The sequence below is a fragment of the Falco cherrug genome, chromosome 4 (assembly GCF_023634085.1).
Source record: "Falco cherrug isolate bFalChe1 chromosome 4, bFalChe1.pri, whole genome shotgun sequence".
Taxonomy (NCBI): Eukaryota; Metazoa; Chordata; class Aves; order Falconiformes; family Falconidae; genus Falco; species Falco cherrug.
In genome coordinates this window covers 68,648,481-68,664,822 of record NC_073700.1, presented here as the reverse complement: position 1 = coordinate 68,664,822, position 16,342 = coordinate 68,648,481, and the positions used below count along the sequence as shown (strand labels likewise).

Below are 16,342 nucleotides of genomic sequence, written 5' to 3'. Positions count from 1 at the left end.
TGTAACTGTTGCTATACAAACAGGGATGAGAAAGGGTAGGAAGGACGCAGAGAATAAGAAATAAGGGGGAAAAAAATCAAAAGACATCAAGGAGAGAGTTCTTTCCTCAGTCCACACGAGGGACGCCCCCCCGGGGTCTTCACTTCAGCCGCTTCTCGGGCGCCGTGCCTGGGCCCGCCAGCGCCCACAGCAGCTTCGGGAGGGCCCCGGGGACAGGCTGGCGCAGAGGCCTCCCCTCGGCCTCAGCCTGGCCGCCGGGGCGCGCCGGCCGCAGCCCGCAGCTCTCGCCCCTGGCTGCGCGGGGCTGCCGGAGCGGCAGCGGCCTGCGCTGGCGGCGGGAGGAAGGGCAGGCGCTGGGGGCCGGGCGGTGGGGACACCTGTGTGGGGCCGGCCGGGCCGCGGCGGGGGACTACGTTTCCCAGCGTACGCCTGGCGGGCCCGGGGCGGTGCCAGGGGAGGGGAAGGGAAGGGCGCCGCTGTGGGAGACATAACATGGGCGCCTGAAGCTGGGGCGAAGGTAAGGGTGGGGTCTCCGCTGAGTCGGGGGTGTTGCGGGCCGCGCTCGGCCTGCGGGGCGAGGCTGGTCCGAGGGGCTGGGCGGGCTGTGCTCAGTCCTGCCGGAGGGGCGGGCTGGGGGTCGGGCTGGGTGGCCGGGCGTGGCGGGGGCCGGGCACCCCGCTGGCGGGGCACCCCGCTGCCGGTGGCTGGATGCGTATGGCCCGGCGCCTCTCAGCCCCTCTCCCGTGCGGTCGGCTGCAGGCGCCGCGGCGAGGGAAGCTGAGCTGAGCCCGCCCCGCCGGACGCGGCCCGGCGGCCGAGCAGGAGGCGGCGGGCGGTGAGGGGACGGGGACATGGCGGAGACCGGCTCCGTACACGCCACCCGGTTCGAGGCGGCCGTGAAGGTGATCCAGAGCCTGCCCAAAAACGGTAAGTGCGGCCGGGGGGCGGCGGCGGTGGCGGCATCGGCGCGGGGCCTGGCTGCCCGACTGGCACCTGCGAGGCGGGCGGGGCGCGGGGGGCCGGGGCCCCTCTCCCGCCGGCGGCGGCTCGCTGCGGGCCAGCGGTGCCCGGGCAGGGCCGGCGGCGCGGCCCGCCTGGTGCCTCGGGGCAGGACAGGGAGGCCGCCCTTCCCCGGCCGGGCCGGGCCGGACGGCCCTCGGCAGGCGGCGGCTGGGAACCGCTCGGCAATCTCGGTCTGGGTGCTGCCGGCCCCCTCTCCTGAAGCAGCGCCGGTTCGGGGGCTTCCCGGCGCCGCAGGAGTGCCCCGGGGGGGCGGCTGGGGGGGCTGTCAGCTCCCCGCGGTGCGGGCGTGTGGGGAAGGGCCTCTGCCTCCCCGAAATCCTCAAGTTTGTGTGAGACCTTCAGAGCTGTTGTCGTGGGTTCCCCCTGCTGAAACGGTTAACAGAACGGCAAGGCAAAAACATCAGAATGTATCTTTTTGATAAGAGTACTAAAAAAATTTAAGAAGTTGGTTATTACGTACATCGCCAGTTCTGGTGTAAGTAGAGCTGGTTTTGTTGCAGTACCAAAGTAAAGGTCATGGTAAACTTATCCTAATGGCTAGAGCTGAACCTTGAGATATTTGATTTAATGGATTGGTTATGAATCTTCCCTGCCTGTATTTACATTTCCTACCTCTACAAAAGCGTGTTCCACGAAGGAAAAAGAGAAAACAAAACCGAGAGATACTGTGAAATCCTTATTGAAAGGGCTGTCAAATACCCAAAGTAAACAAAAACACTGTGGAAGGCTGTGTTCTGGGTTTGTTGTGTTTCTTTTTTTTGTTTGCGGTTTTTTTTAAGTTCTGGAGTCTTTCAATAAGTTACTGTTTGTAATAGCAAAGTTACTTGCAAGATACTTCGTGTACTGGGAGCTAAATCTGTCCCTTTAAACTGAGTGAAAGGACACTTGTTTTATGTTACTACTTTTAATTGCAATTGTGAATTCTGACATTTGTAGTAAAGATTGTAGTCCCTGAAACTCAGTCTGAAACTTGCTGTTTGTAAAGCAAATATTGTCAGTGGTGTTGATTCATAGTAGGTGAAGTGAATGTATTCTTTGACTTAAATTGTACTGCTGTGATTCAGGCTGTAACAAACTGCAGGCTACTTTCTCACAGAAATATGGAGCTTGTGAAATACTTGTTAATATTCTTGATTACAATTTAATTGTATTTTAAAATTCTTTCACTAGGTTCATTCCAGCCAACGAATGAAATGATGCTCAAGTTCTATAGTTTTTATAAGCAAGCAACACAAGGACCCTGTAACATTGCACGACCTGGATTTTGGGATCCGATTGGTAGATACAAATGGTAACCTTCCATGAGTTGTTGGGGTTTTTTTTTTTCTTATGCTTGGAGTGGAGCTGTTTAGGAGTGGCACTTGAAGAAAGAGTGTAGTGAGCTTATTTCTCTCTGAAAACAAGAACATTCATGGCTTTTGATGCTTGGATTTGTTTTCAGTTGTGTTCACCTTTCTAGCTCAGATAATTTATAACTTGTCAGAGTTACAGGTGGAAACATTCCCTTGGGTTCTGTGGGCGGGCAGGTTTTTCTTGGGTGAGCACCATCATGGTACCTCTGCAGTGTTTATCCCAAGTAGTAGAATGAAATTGTAGGTGCTCTGCAGAATGAGTGATGTGGATGAGTGTCTGGAATTCTTCCTTACCAAGTTTTCATGTGCAGTGTGAGCCTGAAGTAAGTGCTCACTGGCAGCCATTGATGCAGCTTCCAAGCACTTGGGGAGAGGTCTGGTTTATGGGTCTTTCTGGTTTGTCTGCTCAGTGGCAGGGCTTCTTACTGTATTTACCTTGTGCTGGAAAACTTCTGATTCACCATATTGCGAAGATATGTTTGAAAAGCTATGTGAAGGCTTTGCTTATCACATCTTAATAATTTGTCCTGAAGAACAAGTATTATTGCTGTCTTCATGGCCGTGGTGGTCTTGGGATCTATGAAATGTTTCCTTTGATCTCCCCTCCTGGTCCCCTTCTTCCTTCCTCCCCAGTCTCCCCAAGCTGGAGTGAAAGAGGTGTCTTTGCAGGGGACTAGGACAGTAAGCACCCACCCACCTGGCTGGTTGTACCTGAAATGTGAGCCACTAGGCTTGGGGTTTTGCTTAAGCGGGACAAATGCTCTGGCAGGAGGAAGGGACGCTGTCAAATCAAGTGCAAGACTGAGTAAGGAAATGTTTTATTCCAGTCTGTGTTCTGACAGATTCCTTGTACAGTACTGATAAATTTGATTGGAGTTTTCTGTCTAACAGAGTTGGAGAGGGGGAGATTTTTAATTTTTTTAGATTATAAGTAGCTGCTATGGTAACTAAGGGTGATAGTTTTAACTATTCACCTACTAGACTCAAACCTTTCTCAACTCAAAAAGGATAGATTTTTCTTGTAGCATGTTCTAACTTCCTGAGAACTGTTTAAGTGGTGGCTGAAGTGTCTGTGCCTGCTCTTTTTCCTGCAGCAGAGGGTCTTTGAAAAAAAAAATCAACCTAATGAAAAGGAAAATGTGTGTGTCTCATGTCTGGGCTTGTTGACATCTTACCAGGTACAAAATCATAGCTGCTCAATGAGGAACTCTTCAGTCCATGGGCTATTCAGTTTGTTGTTTCTTTCTTGATGTACCACTGTGATTATCCTGGCAAATTATATATCTGGACTTGGGGGGTGGGGGGGTGGGTGGGGGGAAGTTGTGAGTTGCTGTTGCATTTTATTTGTATTGGAGAAACTCTGGACGTTATGTAACTGACCTACTTAAGGCCAGGCTGGAAAAATCCAGTGGGCCCTGAAGATACTGAAGATGTATGCAACTTCCTTTCCTAGGGATGCTTGGAGTGCCTTGGGAGACATGTCCAAAGAAGAAGCCATGATAGCCTATGTTGAAGAAATGAAAAAGGTAAGCTTAATAATGAGTGGAAGGGATCTTCTAGAATAGATGTTCCAGAAGTAAATTGGGGAACATGAGGATGTTCTTGCTGACTACTATTGTCAAAGCTCCGAATGAGTTTTTCCCTATGTGAAGTGTTACGTTTCAGTACTATGCTGTTTGGCCTGTGGGGAGAAGATAATAATGTCATTTCTTCCAAAGCTATAGCATTTGCATTGTTTTCAGAGAAACATAAAAGCTCTGGCTGATATGAAGCTCAAGTGACAGAGCTAAAGAAAAGTGAAGTATTGAAATCATTGTAAAGGGGGCAGTGAGGAAAACAGTGGAACTTAAAGTACAACAACAAAAAAAGCTGTTTTGCTGGAAACTGCCTCAGTTCTCAGAGTTGAGAGGGGTAAGTGATGCTTATCTTGGAAAGGAATAAAAGCCAACACTCCAGAAGGACTTCAGGAGTAAGTTTCACTCACGTCTCCAGTCATGAAAGTATAATCAAATATGTAAACTTAACCATCATTGATTTTTCAAGGACTCGGCAACCTGAATTACTTGTACTTGCCTTGAAAATATTCCTTGTATGTTAAGTTACAGCCAGCTAGAATTGAGTAACTTGGTTTATTTTTTTTGGAATAGATGTGTAACTTGTAAATAGTCATAGTTACTGTATTAAGCAGGAGTTGCAGCATTAACTGAAGTAAACATTCAGAATTAAAGTTTGTTGTTTTTAATAACTAATTTTCACTGAAGTCTTTTTCACTTAAGCTTTTCACTAGGTGGCCTTTCCAGTTTAAACATTATTTACTGTCAATCTGGATAAAAGTATGACTGTAATCTATTATTATAATGAGGTTAGTGTTAAGGAGAGAAGATGTAAGTTCTACTCTGAATACACTGGCTTTTCTTGTAGGCCACTATCTTGACACTAAACTCTTAATATGTTTCATGATTGATAGAACAGAAACTTTTACTAGGCAAAGAGCTGGAGTCTGACTACTGTTGTCTTTCCTATCTGTAATTTTGGTAATGTAGCTCCTGTTGGTGTTGCTGTAGCTGCTTTAAAATGAGAAATAAACAACTCCAGAATACACAGAAGGCCAAATAGTATTCATTTGGTCAAAAGTCCCGCAGCATTTTAATAATTTCTTTTGAATGCATGCCACAAGCCTTAGTGCTTCATTTCAAATTTTGGATTCAAAATGTGTTAGTACCTCAGTACAGTACCTTGATTTTTTTAAATTTTTTTTTTCCAGTGCAGTAATGGGTTTGGTCAGGACACTAAAACTAAGTGAAACTGAAATGTTTGTTATCAAAAAAACCCCAAAAGGCCCTAGTAAGCCTCCTGTGAGGAAGTCTACTTACATGACCCTAATGAAGCACAAATATTATGCCTCTCTACAGATTACATGTAAGGACTGGAGAGTAAACGATTACTTGCCTTGCTCAGCTTTGAAACTGGGAGATCTGTTTACCCTGTTTTGGTGCTGTTTCAGCTCTCGCATTTGGAAAAGCTGAAGCTAGTATTTCAACCCGATTGATTCTACTTGAAATACCAATGGTAGTGCATTTCAGATAGATCCACTAGGTTGTTCTGTCAGCACATACTGCACTAATCCTTGTGGTGTCACTGTGGGCATTCAGCTGTTGCTGTGCAGGAATCCATGTCTAAAGGGGCAAACCCCCCACTTCTATACTGATACCACAGGACTGTTATAAGGGTGTATAAGACTGCCATACTTCACCCCCCTTGCCCCTGGGGCATGTCCCTAGCATTTACACATTGTGTTTGGGCTGTATGTGCATTGGATGACCCTGTCACAAGATACTTTTATTGATGTGGTAGCCTTGAAAATCACCGCTGTTGAAGAATGTGTGGGTGAGATTTTGAGGTCCTGGTGGGAGATGACTAAACGTGTCTTAGTCTTAGCCAAGATGAATCTGAGCTCAGGTACATTTTGTTTAAGGTTAATTTAGCAGTTCTGAAATTTCATATTGCAATACTGTTTAAACTAATTATTTACACTTCAGATAGATTATTTTGTTATATATTAGAGTGATATCTAAGCAAGGTGTTAACACTATATGGTGTTTCTAATTTAAAGCAAGAATCTTCATGTATGAATTGTCTGATACCCAAAAAAACCCAGTAATTCAGGATACATAATTTATTTTGCAGTTTCAAATTTTAAGATTGCATATTATGCCTAGTGGTTATGTAAGTAAGCAGTTGATTTCGTTTGTAGAAGTATTTGCTCTTTTCTTGCTCACCTAGTGCTAAAAGCTAGCAGTTACAAAACTGTAACGGAAACTGGATGGTGAGATTCTAAGAATGCCTCCAAGTTGCAGAGATTATACTGAGGTCTGTTTCGAATAGATGCAGAGCAGTTATGTGCAGACATTGTATGGAATAGTTTACAGTGCAGACTATGGAAGTAAATAAATAGCAAATACAAGTGTTATTCTAGAATAGGTTTCTTGTTTCTCTCAATGCTACTGAAGTTAAAAAAAAAAAAAAAAGCCAACCACAAAGCACAAACCCAAACCATCACATCGTGAAACTGTCCTGTCTCTGGTTCATATACAGCTCTGTATCTGAGCACTTCTCTCTAACAAATATGGAATGAATTACATAAACTGAATAGATCAGAGAAGTGGCAATGAAGCTGAAGTTTGATAGGATTGTTGTCTTTTTATATCCTTGATTGGTTTGCAAGTGTTGACTTGTTACCTGCTAGTGTGCCTGGAGCTCCTGCTTTGTGAAGTGATGCTATAGCTTTTGCTTCAATTGCTTAATGCTGTGCTTGGTGCTTTTTGAGTAGCATGTTCTGTGCCAGCTTGTACCTCCATCTCTTGCTTTCTTGGTCCTCTCCTGGAGGAGAAGGTGTTCTATACCTTAGTTTGCTTCTACCTGAGTCTTCCTACAGCTATTGCCTCTTTTCAAAAAATAATAATAAAAAGTAGAGGATGAAAGAGGGGCAAAGCTATTGGCAAAAATCTTGGTTGAGGGGACTTAAACTGAAAAGGGACAATAATATACACTTTAATATTTGATAATCAAATCTGTTGAATCTTTTAAATCTAAAATCTTGCATCAGACGATCAAAGGTGTTGGTTCAGTAACTTAAAATGTATAATCTTTTATCAAAAGAAGAGTTCCAAATGACTTCAAGAGCAGACCTTTGTTCTAGCTTGCACTTCTTCTAAGTTACTTGCACTGTCCCAGTTCTGCTGTATTCTGTCCGTTTTGTTGTTTGGGTTTAGATGGACCCAGTAGAGCACTTCTGGTCTGCTCCTTACATTCCATTGAAGATGGTGGGGTTTGAGAAATACGAAGAATCCCCTAAGAAAAAGTCTTTCAGTTTCATTTTCTCTGTGGGAAGACATGTCTGTAAAATAAATTGCATCAGATAATAACTGCGGTCTGTTGAACTTTGAGTTGGTTTAGTTTGAAATTGCTGAAATCATGGATTCCAAGGTCCAATACTATGCTGAGGCTGTCCTTTAGTGTTGGCAAACGCATTAGCTCTTCCATCTGCTCTTCACCCAAAAGAAGTTAATACAGCTAGCTAAGATTATTGTTTGGTAAATTTATGTTGTTTTCCTTTTTAATAAAAAAAAAATCAGAATGATATGTTAAGTGATTTAATGAAATGTTACTGAGTTTTACAATGAGCAGCAGTTTCTAGAATCAGTTGAAATGAATGAATTTTTGAAGTGCTGTTTCATAAGATGCTTCATATTTTGGACTTGTGCAGATTCTTGAGAGTATGCCTATGACGGACAAAGTTGAAGAATTACTACAAGTAATAGGCCCGTTCTATGAAATAGTAGAAGATAAAAAGAACAGAGGATCTGACCTAACTTCAGGTTCGGACGACTAACTTCCTTTATACTACTAATAATCACAACTCCAGATGGCTTTGGGCTTGTTTTCTGTAGATGATTTTAAAGCTAAACATTACATCTTTCTATTCATTCTCTTTACCATATGGCAGTTCGAATGGAGAAAGTCTCTAAGTATTTGGAAGGTAGGAATAATAAATTATCCGTAAATCCATCTTTTCCATTGTTTTGGTGCTGTAGTAACTTCCTGCTAACACCTGTGACTGCTGGGTTTGCCACCTCATTAGGCTGGATTTTGTTTTATTTTGCTGTTGAGGTACAAAACAAAGTTAGACCCAGGAAGCTGCACGTTTAGCCCTTGTCTGGAGGCTTTTTGAGCTGCTGAAGGAAGCCTCTTCCTGAAAAAAGGAGGGTATTTAAAATAATCAGTTCCCCCAACCCGATCTAGTTTCTGCCTCTATTAATAAAAGTAACAACTAATGTGTACTGCTACATCGGGGTGTAGCTGTGCATTATCAAACTGCACGCAGAGCTGGTAATCCAGCTCTGTCATCTGATCTAAAATTAAAAAAAAATCCACAGTCAAAACCCATGCTTTTCTTAATCGTGGTTTCTCCAACACAAACAGAATATAAGGTGGGTTTGTGAAACTTTCAGTTTGTTTTCTGAGGCTCAAGTTCATGAAGGAGACTATCTATTTTAACATCTTTTGACAAGTGGCAAACCTAGTGGTGTCATAGCTGCATTAAAATGAGCGTGGTAATTTTTATTTAGCAATACCATTGTGGGAATGTTTTGATAATAACAAGTTACTATGTTACATGTAATGTGTTCATAAGGTTGTAATATAAGGCTTACAGTTGTTTAGATCTCTCTTAAAATTACAGTTAAAAATTGAAGTGCAACAGAGCAAAAGTTGAGAAAGTTTTTAAAGACAAACCATTGCACAAATTAATTGGTTTAATGTGGTTTAAGAAGCAGGAGTCAGCTGGCTAAATTCTTTTGTATGTGGCTTTTTTCCCTGCCTTAAAGGAGCATAGTTTTGATTTTGTTTTGGTATAAATTCTTAGAGAAACAGAAATAGTTTTTCATTGTTTTTGAGGAAAGGTAACGGTAGAAGTTTTTCAATGGCTATTCTGTAAGGTGTGTGACTTTTCTCAACTGAAATTGTGTATGCTTCAAGTCTGGAATTTAGTGAGCTTGCTTGACAAGCTGGAGTGATGGGCAAGAATGTAAGAGTATCAGTAGATTCAGGTCAGTGATCTGTGTAATAAGGATTTACTTGGACTTTGTGTCTGTGGCACAGTGCCGAAAACCATTTCTTTAAAAAGTGACTTACCTAGGCAAATGGAGAAACATGGAAGTTGAACCAAACCTGTTTCAATAACAAATCTAGCGTACTTGCCTTTTAAAGATATAGCTTAAACATAAGGCAGTATAACAGAGTAGCAAATTTCAGCTTTATCTTGTTCTGTCAATATTGCAATAAACCTGGTGATGTCATCATGTGTACAGTTTAAAGTTGCAAAATCTAATATTGCCACAATGGATTTAGACAGAATTTTCAGTAGTATGTTACGACTTTACTATTGCATTTAAGACTTTAAAACCCTTTCTTCAGTGCGCTTACCACTCTCCTGATCAAAGGTGAAGCTGGGAATAATTATCCTTGCTTACAGTACAGGTCTCAAAGTACTTCACAGAAGTATGGAAGCATGAATACCTCAGTCTTCCAGACACGCACTAAAGAATAGAATCAATCTGCCTGAGTCTGTGTTTGAAATGATGTAGGCACTGGTGAAAATACTATTAAAAATTGACACATGGTTGTTCTGGTTGTGTTAGTTCTTCCAATCCTTTTTCTTCCCCTACTCTATAGCTTCTGTTGTGGAAGGTGTTTTTTCATGGACAGGCAATTGATGTGTTCTGGAAATTGGGACCCTTCTCTTGAGTCTCTTACTTCATACTGTACACCCCCATCTTCTGGCCCATTCTGCTTTGCTTCCATCATATTTCAATCTGTATGAAGATCATTATCTAATTGTTTAAGAATTGCGTACACTTCCTCAGAATCAAGACTATTCTTGATTTTGTTAAAGAGATTGTCTGGAAGTTTAGTGTACATCAACTATGGCTGATGTATCATCTCTAGCAGATTGGCCTCAACAGAAAGGTGTAGCCTTTTAAGATTGAATTTCTATTCCTTGCGGTATCATTGAAAATGTTAAATACAAACCACTGAAATACTGACTTCCTGAATCAATAGAGCTTGTGGCTGTCCATAATAAAGAGCACTGAAGCCTGACATGTAGTATTAAAATGACTTGTAACGTTTACTAGACAACTAGGACAAACCTGCTGGATCCATGGGTTACAAATATCCGGACTTGGATGTGTTGGTAAAGAAAAGAAAATGGAGAATTTCCTCCAATAGGCTGAGCAAATCTGAGGGGTATTTCAAAAGCATGTAACCTGGGTAGTGTTCAGAAAGCTGTTGTGGTTTAATCCCAGCCAGCAACTAAGTACCACTCAGCCACTTGCTCACACATCTCCACACACCCTACCCCTCGGTGGGATGGGGAGGAGAATTGGGGAAAAAAAAGTAAAGCCCATGGGATGAGATAAGAACAGTTTAATAATTGACATGAAGTATAATAATAATAATAGTAACTGTAAGGAAAAGGGAGGTAACAAAAAGCGAAATAAAATTCAAGAGAGGAAAACCCCCCCAAAAACCAAAAAAACAAGTGATGCACGATACAATCACTTATGACCTGATGCCCAGCCAGTCCCCAAGCAGGTATTCCTTGCCTTGGTTAACTTCACCCAGTTTATATGCCGAGCATGATACCATGTGGTATGGAATATCCCTTTGGACAGTTTGGATCAGCTGTCCTGCTGTGTCCCCTCCCAACTTCTTGTGCCCCTCCAGCCTTCTTGCTGGTAGGGCATGAGAATCTCAAAAGTCCTTGACTTTGTTGTTGCCAGGTATTTATACTAAAACATCAGTGTGTTATCAACATTACTGTCATGTTAAATCCAAAACACAGCGTTGTACTAGCTACTGGGAAGAAAATTGTCTCAGCTGAAACCAGGACAAAAGCTCATCCTATATCTGTGAAAAGTGTAGGTTCTCTGGCAGGTTCAGTCAGCAGACTCTGACAGGTATGAAGTACTTCTTTACGGAGAAAATTATTGACAAAATATTTTCAGGTATATAAAATACTAGATATCAAAGAAAGTGGGCTTTTAGCTGTCACAGCACTGCAGAAGAGAACAGGTAACTGCTGCGGTGTTCCGGAAGGACGCTTGTGCTTGCAGCTGCTGGAAGGGTAGGGGGAGGACTGTTGGAGGTTAAGGTGGAGGGGTGCTTTTGAAAAGCAGCCTTTTAACTTTTGCACTTACTAGTAAATGCGCAAGAAATCTGATGTCCAAGATGCTAGACAGACAGAGAATCTTCAAAGCACCATTGTTCAGTGAATTTGAAGTTTTCAGAATGGTCATTCAAGCTTTCTTGATATGCCTGAAGAAGCTGGCTAGAATTGGCACACTACTGATGTGATACTGGGTGAAACACATTGAGAGTTTCGGAGCCATCTCATCTTTCTGAATGTTTCCTTGAGAATGTTTGTGGATGCTTTCTGTTTTTTTCTGAATGTGAGTAGATCCAAAGGAGGACAAGAAAATCCCTACCTAACAGGCCTGCACTATTTCAACAACTAAGCAAAGTATCTGGAAACTGTTCACAAGTTCTTATTCTCCTGTATACTTTCTGCTTCGTGACAAGGCAATTAGTCTGTTTTTAAAATCCTACTAAATAGACATGACTCTTTGCTTTTATGCTTAGTAGTACTCATTTTAAGTCTTTGAAGACTAAATGTTGCCTCCAGTAATGACAAGTTACGAATTGCAGAGGCTGTGTATAGTTTCAGCATTATAATACTCCTAAACTTTCTTGTCCTAATGAGTGTTTCTGTCCTGAAAACTTTGCTCCCAGCTCTACTGCAATTACACCAGATGAAGCCTTATTGAAGCAAGGTGACTCATTGCTGTATATGCTGGCTTTGGGCAGTGCTGATTGCAGTTTAGTGTGTTTACACCAGGAGCCCATACAGGGCACTGCTTCAGTGGCAGCTTCTCTGAATGGCAGAAGTTGGCCTGGCTCACAGGCAGATATGGCTATTTAGCATTGGATATGGGAAATGGGTTTAAAAGATGATACTGAGGTCTGTGTGCTTTTAGAATGAGCAAATACATAAGCCCTTCTATTTCAAAGGTGGTAGTTTCCCCTTGGAGGGAAGGACTGTACTTGAAAAAAGTGAGTCTATTCTTAATTATTATTTTCCAGGTAGAAACTTTTTTTATGCTTTAAATGCAATATATTTTCCAGCTGTGCTTCTGTAGATTGCATATGATTACTTTCACTTTTCAAGTAGTTCTATTTTCTCAAAGAGCTTCTTACGTTATTTTCAACATCTTTGCTTTGTAGTAGAGCATTTGGTGGCATGCTCTTCCGGCTTATATGTGGTCCTCATCTGTGAAAACAGTCTGTTTGCGTCATAAACTCATTTTTCATTTCTGTTTGAGTTCAGAGATACTTGCTAAACTGTTTTGCTTCATTCTTTTTTTTCTCACTAGGATTTTTAAGGAACTCAGTGGCTGTGAATCTTCTTAATGCTTTTTAAGGGGGGGGGTGAGAAGAGCTAAAATCCCGTGTCACTCTGAAATTATTGTGCCTTAGTAGGATACATTAAATGGGTGGCAGCACCACAGCTAGGAGATGCATTGGGGAGGGAGGAGTTGGTGGGTGGGTGAGGGGTTTCTAAAATTCCATCCTTTACACTTGCTCCTCTTCTAGTTTCCAATGATAAGCTAACAGCTATAATCAAGGTTACAGACTATATTCAGGGAGGCTAGTGTGAAACTTAATCTACAAATATTTTTGCTAATATTTCAGTGGTTTAGTTTACCTTCAGAAGCGTTTAGAACGTTCTCTGCAGTGTTTGCTGCAGGATGGGATTATTATAGGATTAAGTGCTGGGCCAGCAAGTGCCAAAGTCAACTCAACAGAGAGTCTCAGTGAGACGTCTCAACAAGCTATGGCTTGTTGTGTTGCAATACATACCTGCTTCAGGCTTTCCAGTTCAAATCTGAGCCTACTTTGTGACTTGACTTTGAACTGATGGTTTTATGCCAGCACTGTCTAACAATGTTGGAAATTGGGGCAGAGCATCGGTATAGCTCAAGCCTGAGGATGTCAGCAGCTCCTCTGTCATACAGAGCAGAGAGTATCTCCACAGGGTGAGCAGCAGAGTATGCAAATGTGAGAACGTAAAATTAAAAATTGTTTCTTTCGAAGTGAAGGGAGCTAAGAGAAGCTTTCTTCCATGAAAAGAGAAGCCTGTCTGTTCTGTTTAATGCTGGATTGAGTCAACACGAAGATGTTTTGTGTGTGATTGGTCATTGGCTGGCTGGAAGAAAAAAATCCAGGTCCAACAGTTCCCTGCAAAGGAGAAAGTGAGTTGTCAAAGCTCTTTGGGTTTTGAGAATCTAGCAGGTGTACCACTTGCTATAGAGTGTTGGTGTCTTACAATTTTAGAAGTCTCACTTGTAGTTAAGAACTTGTGATGAGAGAACTGAAATCCAGATTTCTCACAGCTCTGGTCTACAAAGACAAGCTACAAACAAGAAGTAGACAGAGGTATGGGAGGCTGGGGAAGAACAGATGCAGGAGTTGTATCTTGATTGCTCTCAGAAAAGCGCTTGGTGGACATGGGGTGATGTTTCATGTATAACTCTGTTACAGCAAAAAATTATTTTAATCATAGTCTGCAAGATGTATGGAAAAGCCATTTGTGTTGTCTGTGAGGCTGTGTTTAATATGGGCATTGTAAAATGTTCAACTACTGTTCAACTGGTAGGCTTGGAGTAGGTAGCAGGAGAATATAATCTTAATGTCATTTCCTGGTGTTTTTTTTTTTTTTTCTTGTACAGGACAAAACAATTTTTTATCCAGGCTACAATATTGTAGATCAGAGTTTCTGGACTAAAAGCGACTCAGCAATATGGTTTTCTGTTGCTTTCAAGTGTAACTCATTTTTCTTTATGGGGTTCTGAGTTCACTACGTTTGTGTTTTCTGTTTTCTGGGACAAAACTGAGAGTGTAATGCTCCTCTCTACTTGCCACACAAAGTAAAAGTTCCAGATGTTGACACTATCTCTTCCGCACAGAAGAGAGCCTAGCAAGTCCTGCTCATTCTCCCAGAGGGAAGTAGTGCCAAACCTGGGGACATCATGGATCCTGGAATGATCTTACTATTCTTGCAAGTTACTGTAAATATCTAAGAAGCAGGTATTCTTTGTGTTTGTTCTTGCACATGATTGTTGGCTAAGGTGTTGACAGTAAGTTGGCACAGCCTAGATTCATTGGTCTTACTGCATGTGCACCGTGTAACTGAGCAGCATGTGCTTGGTGGCCCTGTACTCTGGATGTCTGGTGGCCTTCGTGGAACTACCTGCCAGTGCTGGGAATGCCAGTGGGGCAGCTGCTGTTCTCCCTGGGCTGCTTGCTTTCAGGAAATCCCAGGCAGATTGTCTCTGCTGGCAGAAGGCTCAGGAGCATCAGGGAGGAGGGAGATCTTAAGTCAACTGAAACCTTGGTGTAACCTTACTTACATGGAACGTACTCTGAAAATGTGAGGGAACAGGTGTTGGTTGGAGATGGTATGGATGGAGATGAGAAACTCCGTAGATATTGAAAAGTGTAAAGGTCCAGGATGGCTTGTCAGTAATCCTAAATACCGTATTTGCAAGTTAATATAAATCTCTGAGAAGCTGCTATTTATCTGTATTTGTTCTTATCCACAAACTATTGTTTTGGTGTTTATAAACGTTAAATAAAGATGTTCATATTGTTGACTAAATTGTTTCATGAAATACAGTGGCATCTCTTCAAGTGTACAGCTGAAAAACATATAAGCAGTGATAGGAATGCTGGCAAAATAAGACTGTAGTGTTTTGGAATATATTAAAATTAAAACTGAGTGGCTTCTTTTTCTGTTACAGTAAAGCTTAGGAAGACTAAACAACAAAAAAGGAAAACTATAGAGGGAGATCTGGCTGCCACAACCTGCGTACTTAGGGAATACATTTTTCGGGGAGCTTACACTTAATGCACTTAAAATTAAAAGTGGTGAAACAGAGGTAGTTAAGGAATTTTGTATTTTTATGTCTCTATTGTTGACAGACCCTTCTAAAATCTCTTTTTATTTGTGATGGCAGCTTGAGTACTGTAGAACAGATCTTACAGAGCAGGCAGGGGCCCTGGAAATTTTCATTGTAGTGTGCTTTATTAAAAAGAATGGAAGGAAATCAGGGTATAGGAACTCTTGTTCTTCTAGCTGAAGAGCTTATTGCTCCCAGATGCTTGAATGTACCTCTCCTTTCTTACTGCATTCGCTCCTTGCAGTATTTTGGATACACCCTTTTTAAAAAGGAGGTAGAGATTTGTATAACCAAGTGTATTGGAAATGGCAGAACATGGTTGCATAAACTTGGAATTGAAGCAGGGAGCCTGCTTGGATCCATAACAAGCAGGAAGCATCAGGTTATGATGGCAAGAGAAGAATTGTAGTTACTTGATCAAACCAGTTTTGTATAGTGTATATGGCTCTCTGAGACTTTATATAAAATGTAGGTCATGGAAATGATCTTTTAGTGGCCAAGATTTTACTGCTATTGAGTAGATAATAATTAAGTCATGGAATTTTACAAAAGCACATAATTTTTATTAAATAAGGGTGTTCACAGCTAGTTAAATGTTTTATGATGCGTTTCACCTGCTGTTGTAGACTGTCTCATGATTGCTGGTATTTGCAAAGAATGTAAAAGGCTGTAGGACTTGTGTGAGGATGCTGTGTTGTGCTAACTCAACCATCAGTACAGCTCCAGCAGTGCATGCTAATTTTGTATAAGAAATACGTGCCTGTTCAGAAAACCAGAAATACAAGGCATTTGAGAAAAACCTGCTAAGCTAGGTTTTATTTGTAAAATTGCTCTCGAGCTGGGGCAGACCCACAGAGGTATTAAATAGCTTCTAACTGCTATCTGGGTAACAAAAATTGCCTTGAAATATGTGGGGAGTTAGAAATCAAATACATATTTTTGAGAAACTTGTCCCTGCTATATAGGTCATTGAGAAGAATTGTAGTGCTGCCTTTAAAGTAATGTTTTTAGAATTTCTCTTAGGAAATCTCTTAATAAAGCTGAAATGAGAAAATAAACATCTAGTGAAAGCTTGTAGAGAGGCCGTGTGTCTGTTCTTCACACCCTTTCTTTCTTGGTGTTTTCTTTTGTTAAATCCTTCTTCCTTCTGTTTGCATGTTGTTAGTATTACACAGCTCTTACTATATAGCATTAAAAAAAACCAAACCCGAACAAAAAAACCCAAACCCAAACCCCACCAAAAACCCAAACGGTCCAGGCTTTTATAGAACATAACTCCTTGTATGGCTACAGAGCAGTACAGCTTTGATTTAGAAAACTCTCACAAATGTCACGGTTCAGTGTTGTAGGCAGTGAGATGAAAATAATAAACCAAGAGGGATTGTCTAA

General features: G+C 41.8%; 1 protein-coding gene across 3 annotated transcripts in view; it reads left to right on the top strand.

The window, feature by feature from the left end:
- The first annotated feature begins 430 nt into the window (after window positions 1-430).
- The window catches only part of ACBD5 (acyl-CoA binding domain containing 5), a 32,088-nt gene continuing 16,176 nt past the window's right edge, over window positions 431-16,342 (top strand). Inside the window, exons 1-6 of one of the 3 annotated variants that reach the window (XM_055707186.1) lie at window positions 431-517; window positions 760-927; window positions 2,194-2,314; window positions 3,829-3,901; window positions 7,642-7,753; window positions 7,882-7,914. In XM_055707186.1, the coding sequence (XP_055563161.1) occupies window positions 852-927; window positions 2,194-2,314; window positions 3,829-3,901; window positions 7,642-7,753; window positions 7,882-7,914 (415 nt within the window). In that variant the 5' untranslated portion in view covers window positions 431-517; window positions 760-851. Of the gene's footprint in view, window positions 518-629; window positions 928-2,193; window positions 2,315-3,828; window positions 3,902-7,641; window positions 7,754-7,881; window positions 7,915-16,342 lie in introns of those variants that run through there. The other 2 variants (XM_055707188.1, XM_055707187.1) reach the window with 2 other exon arrangements.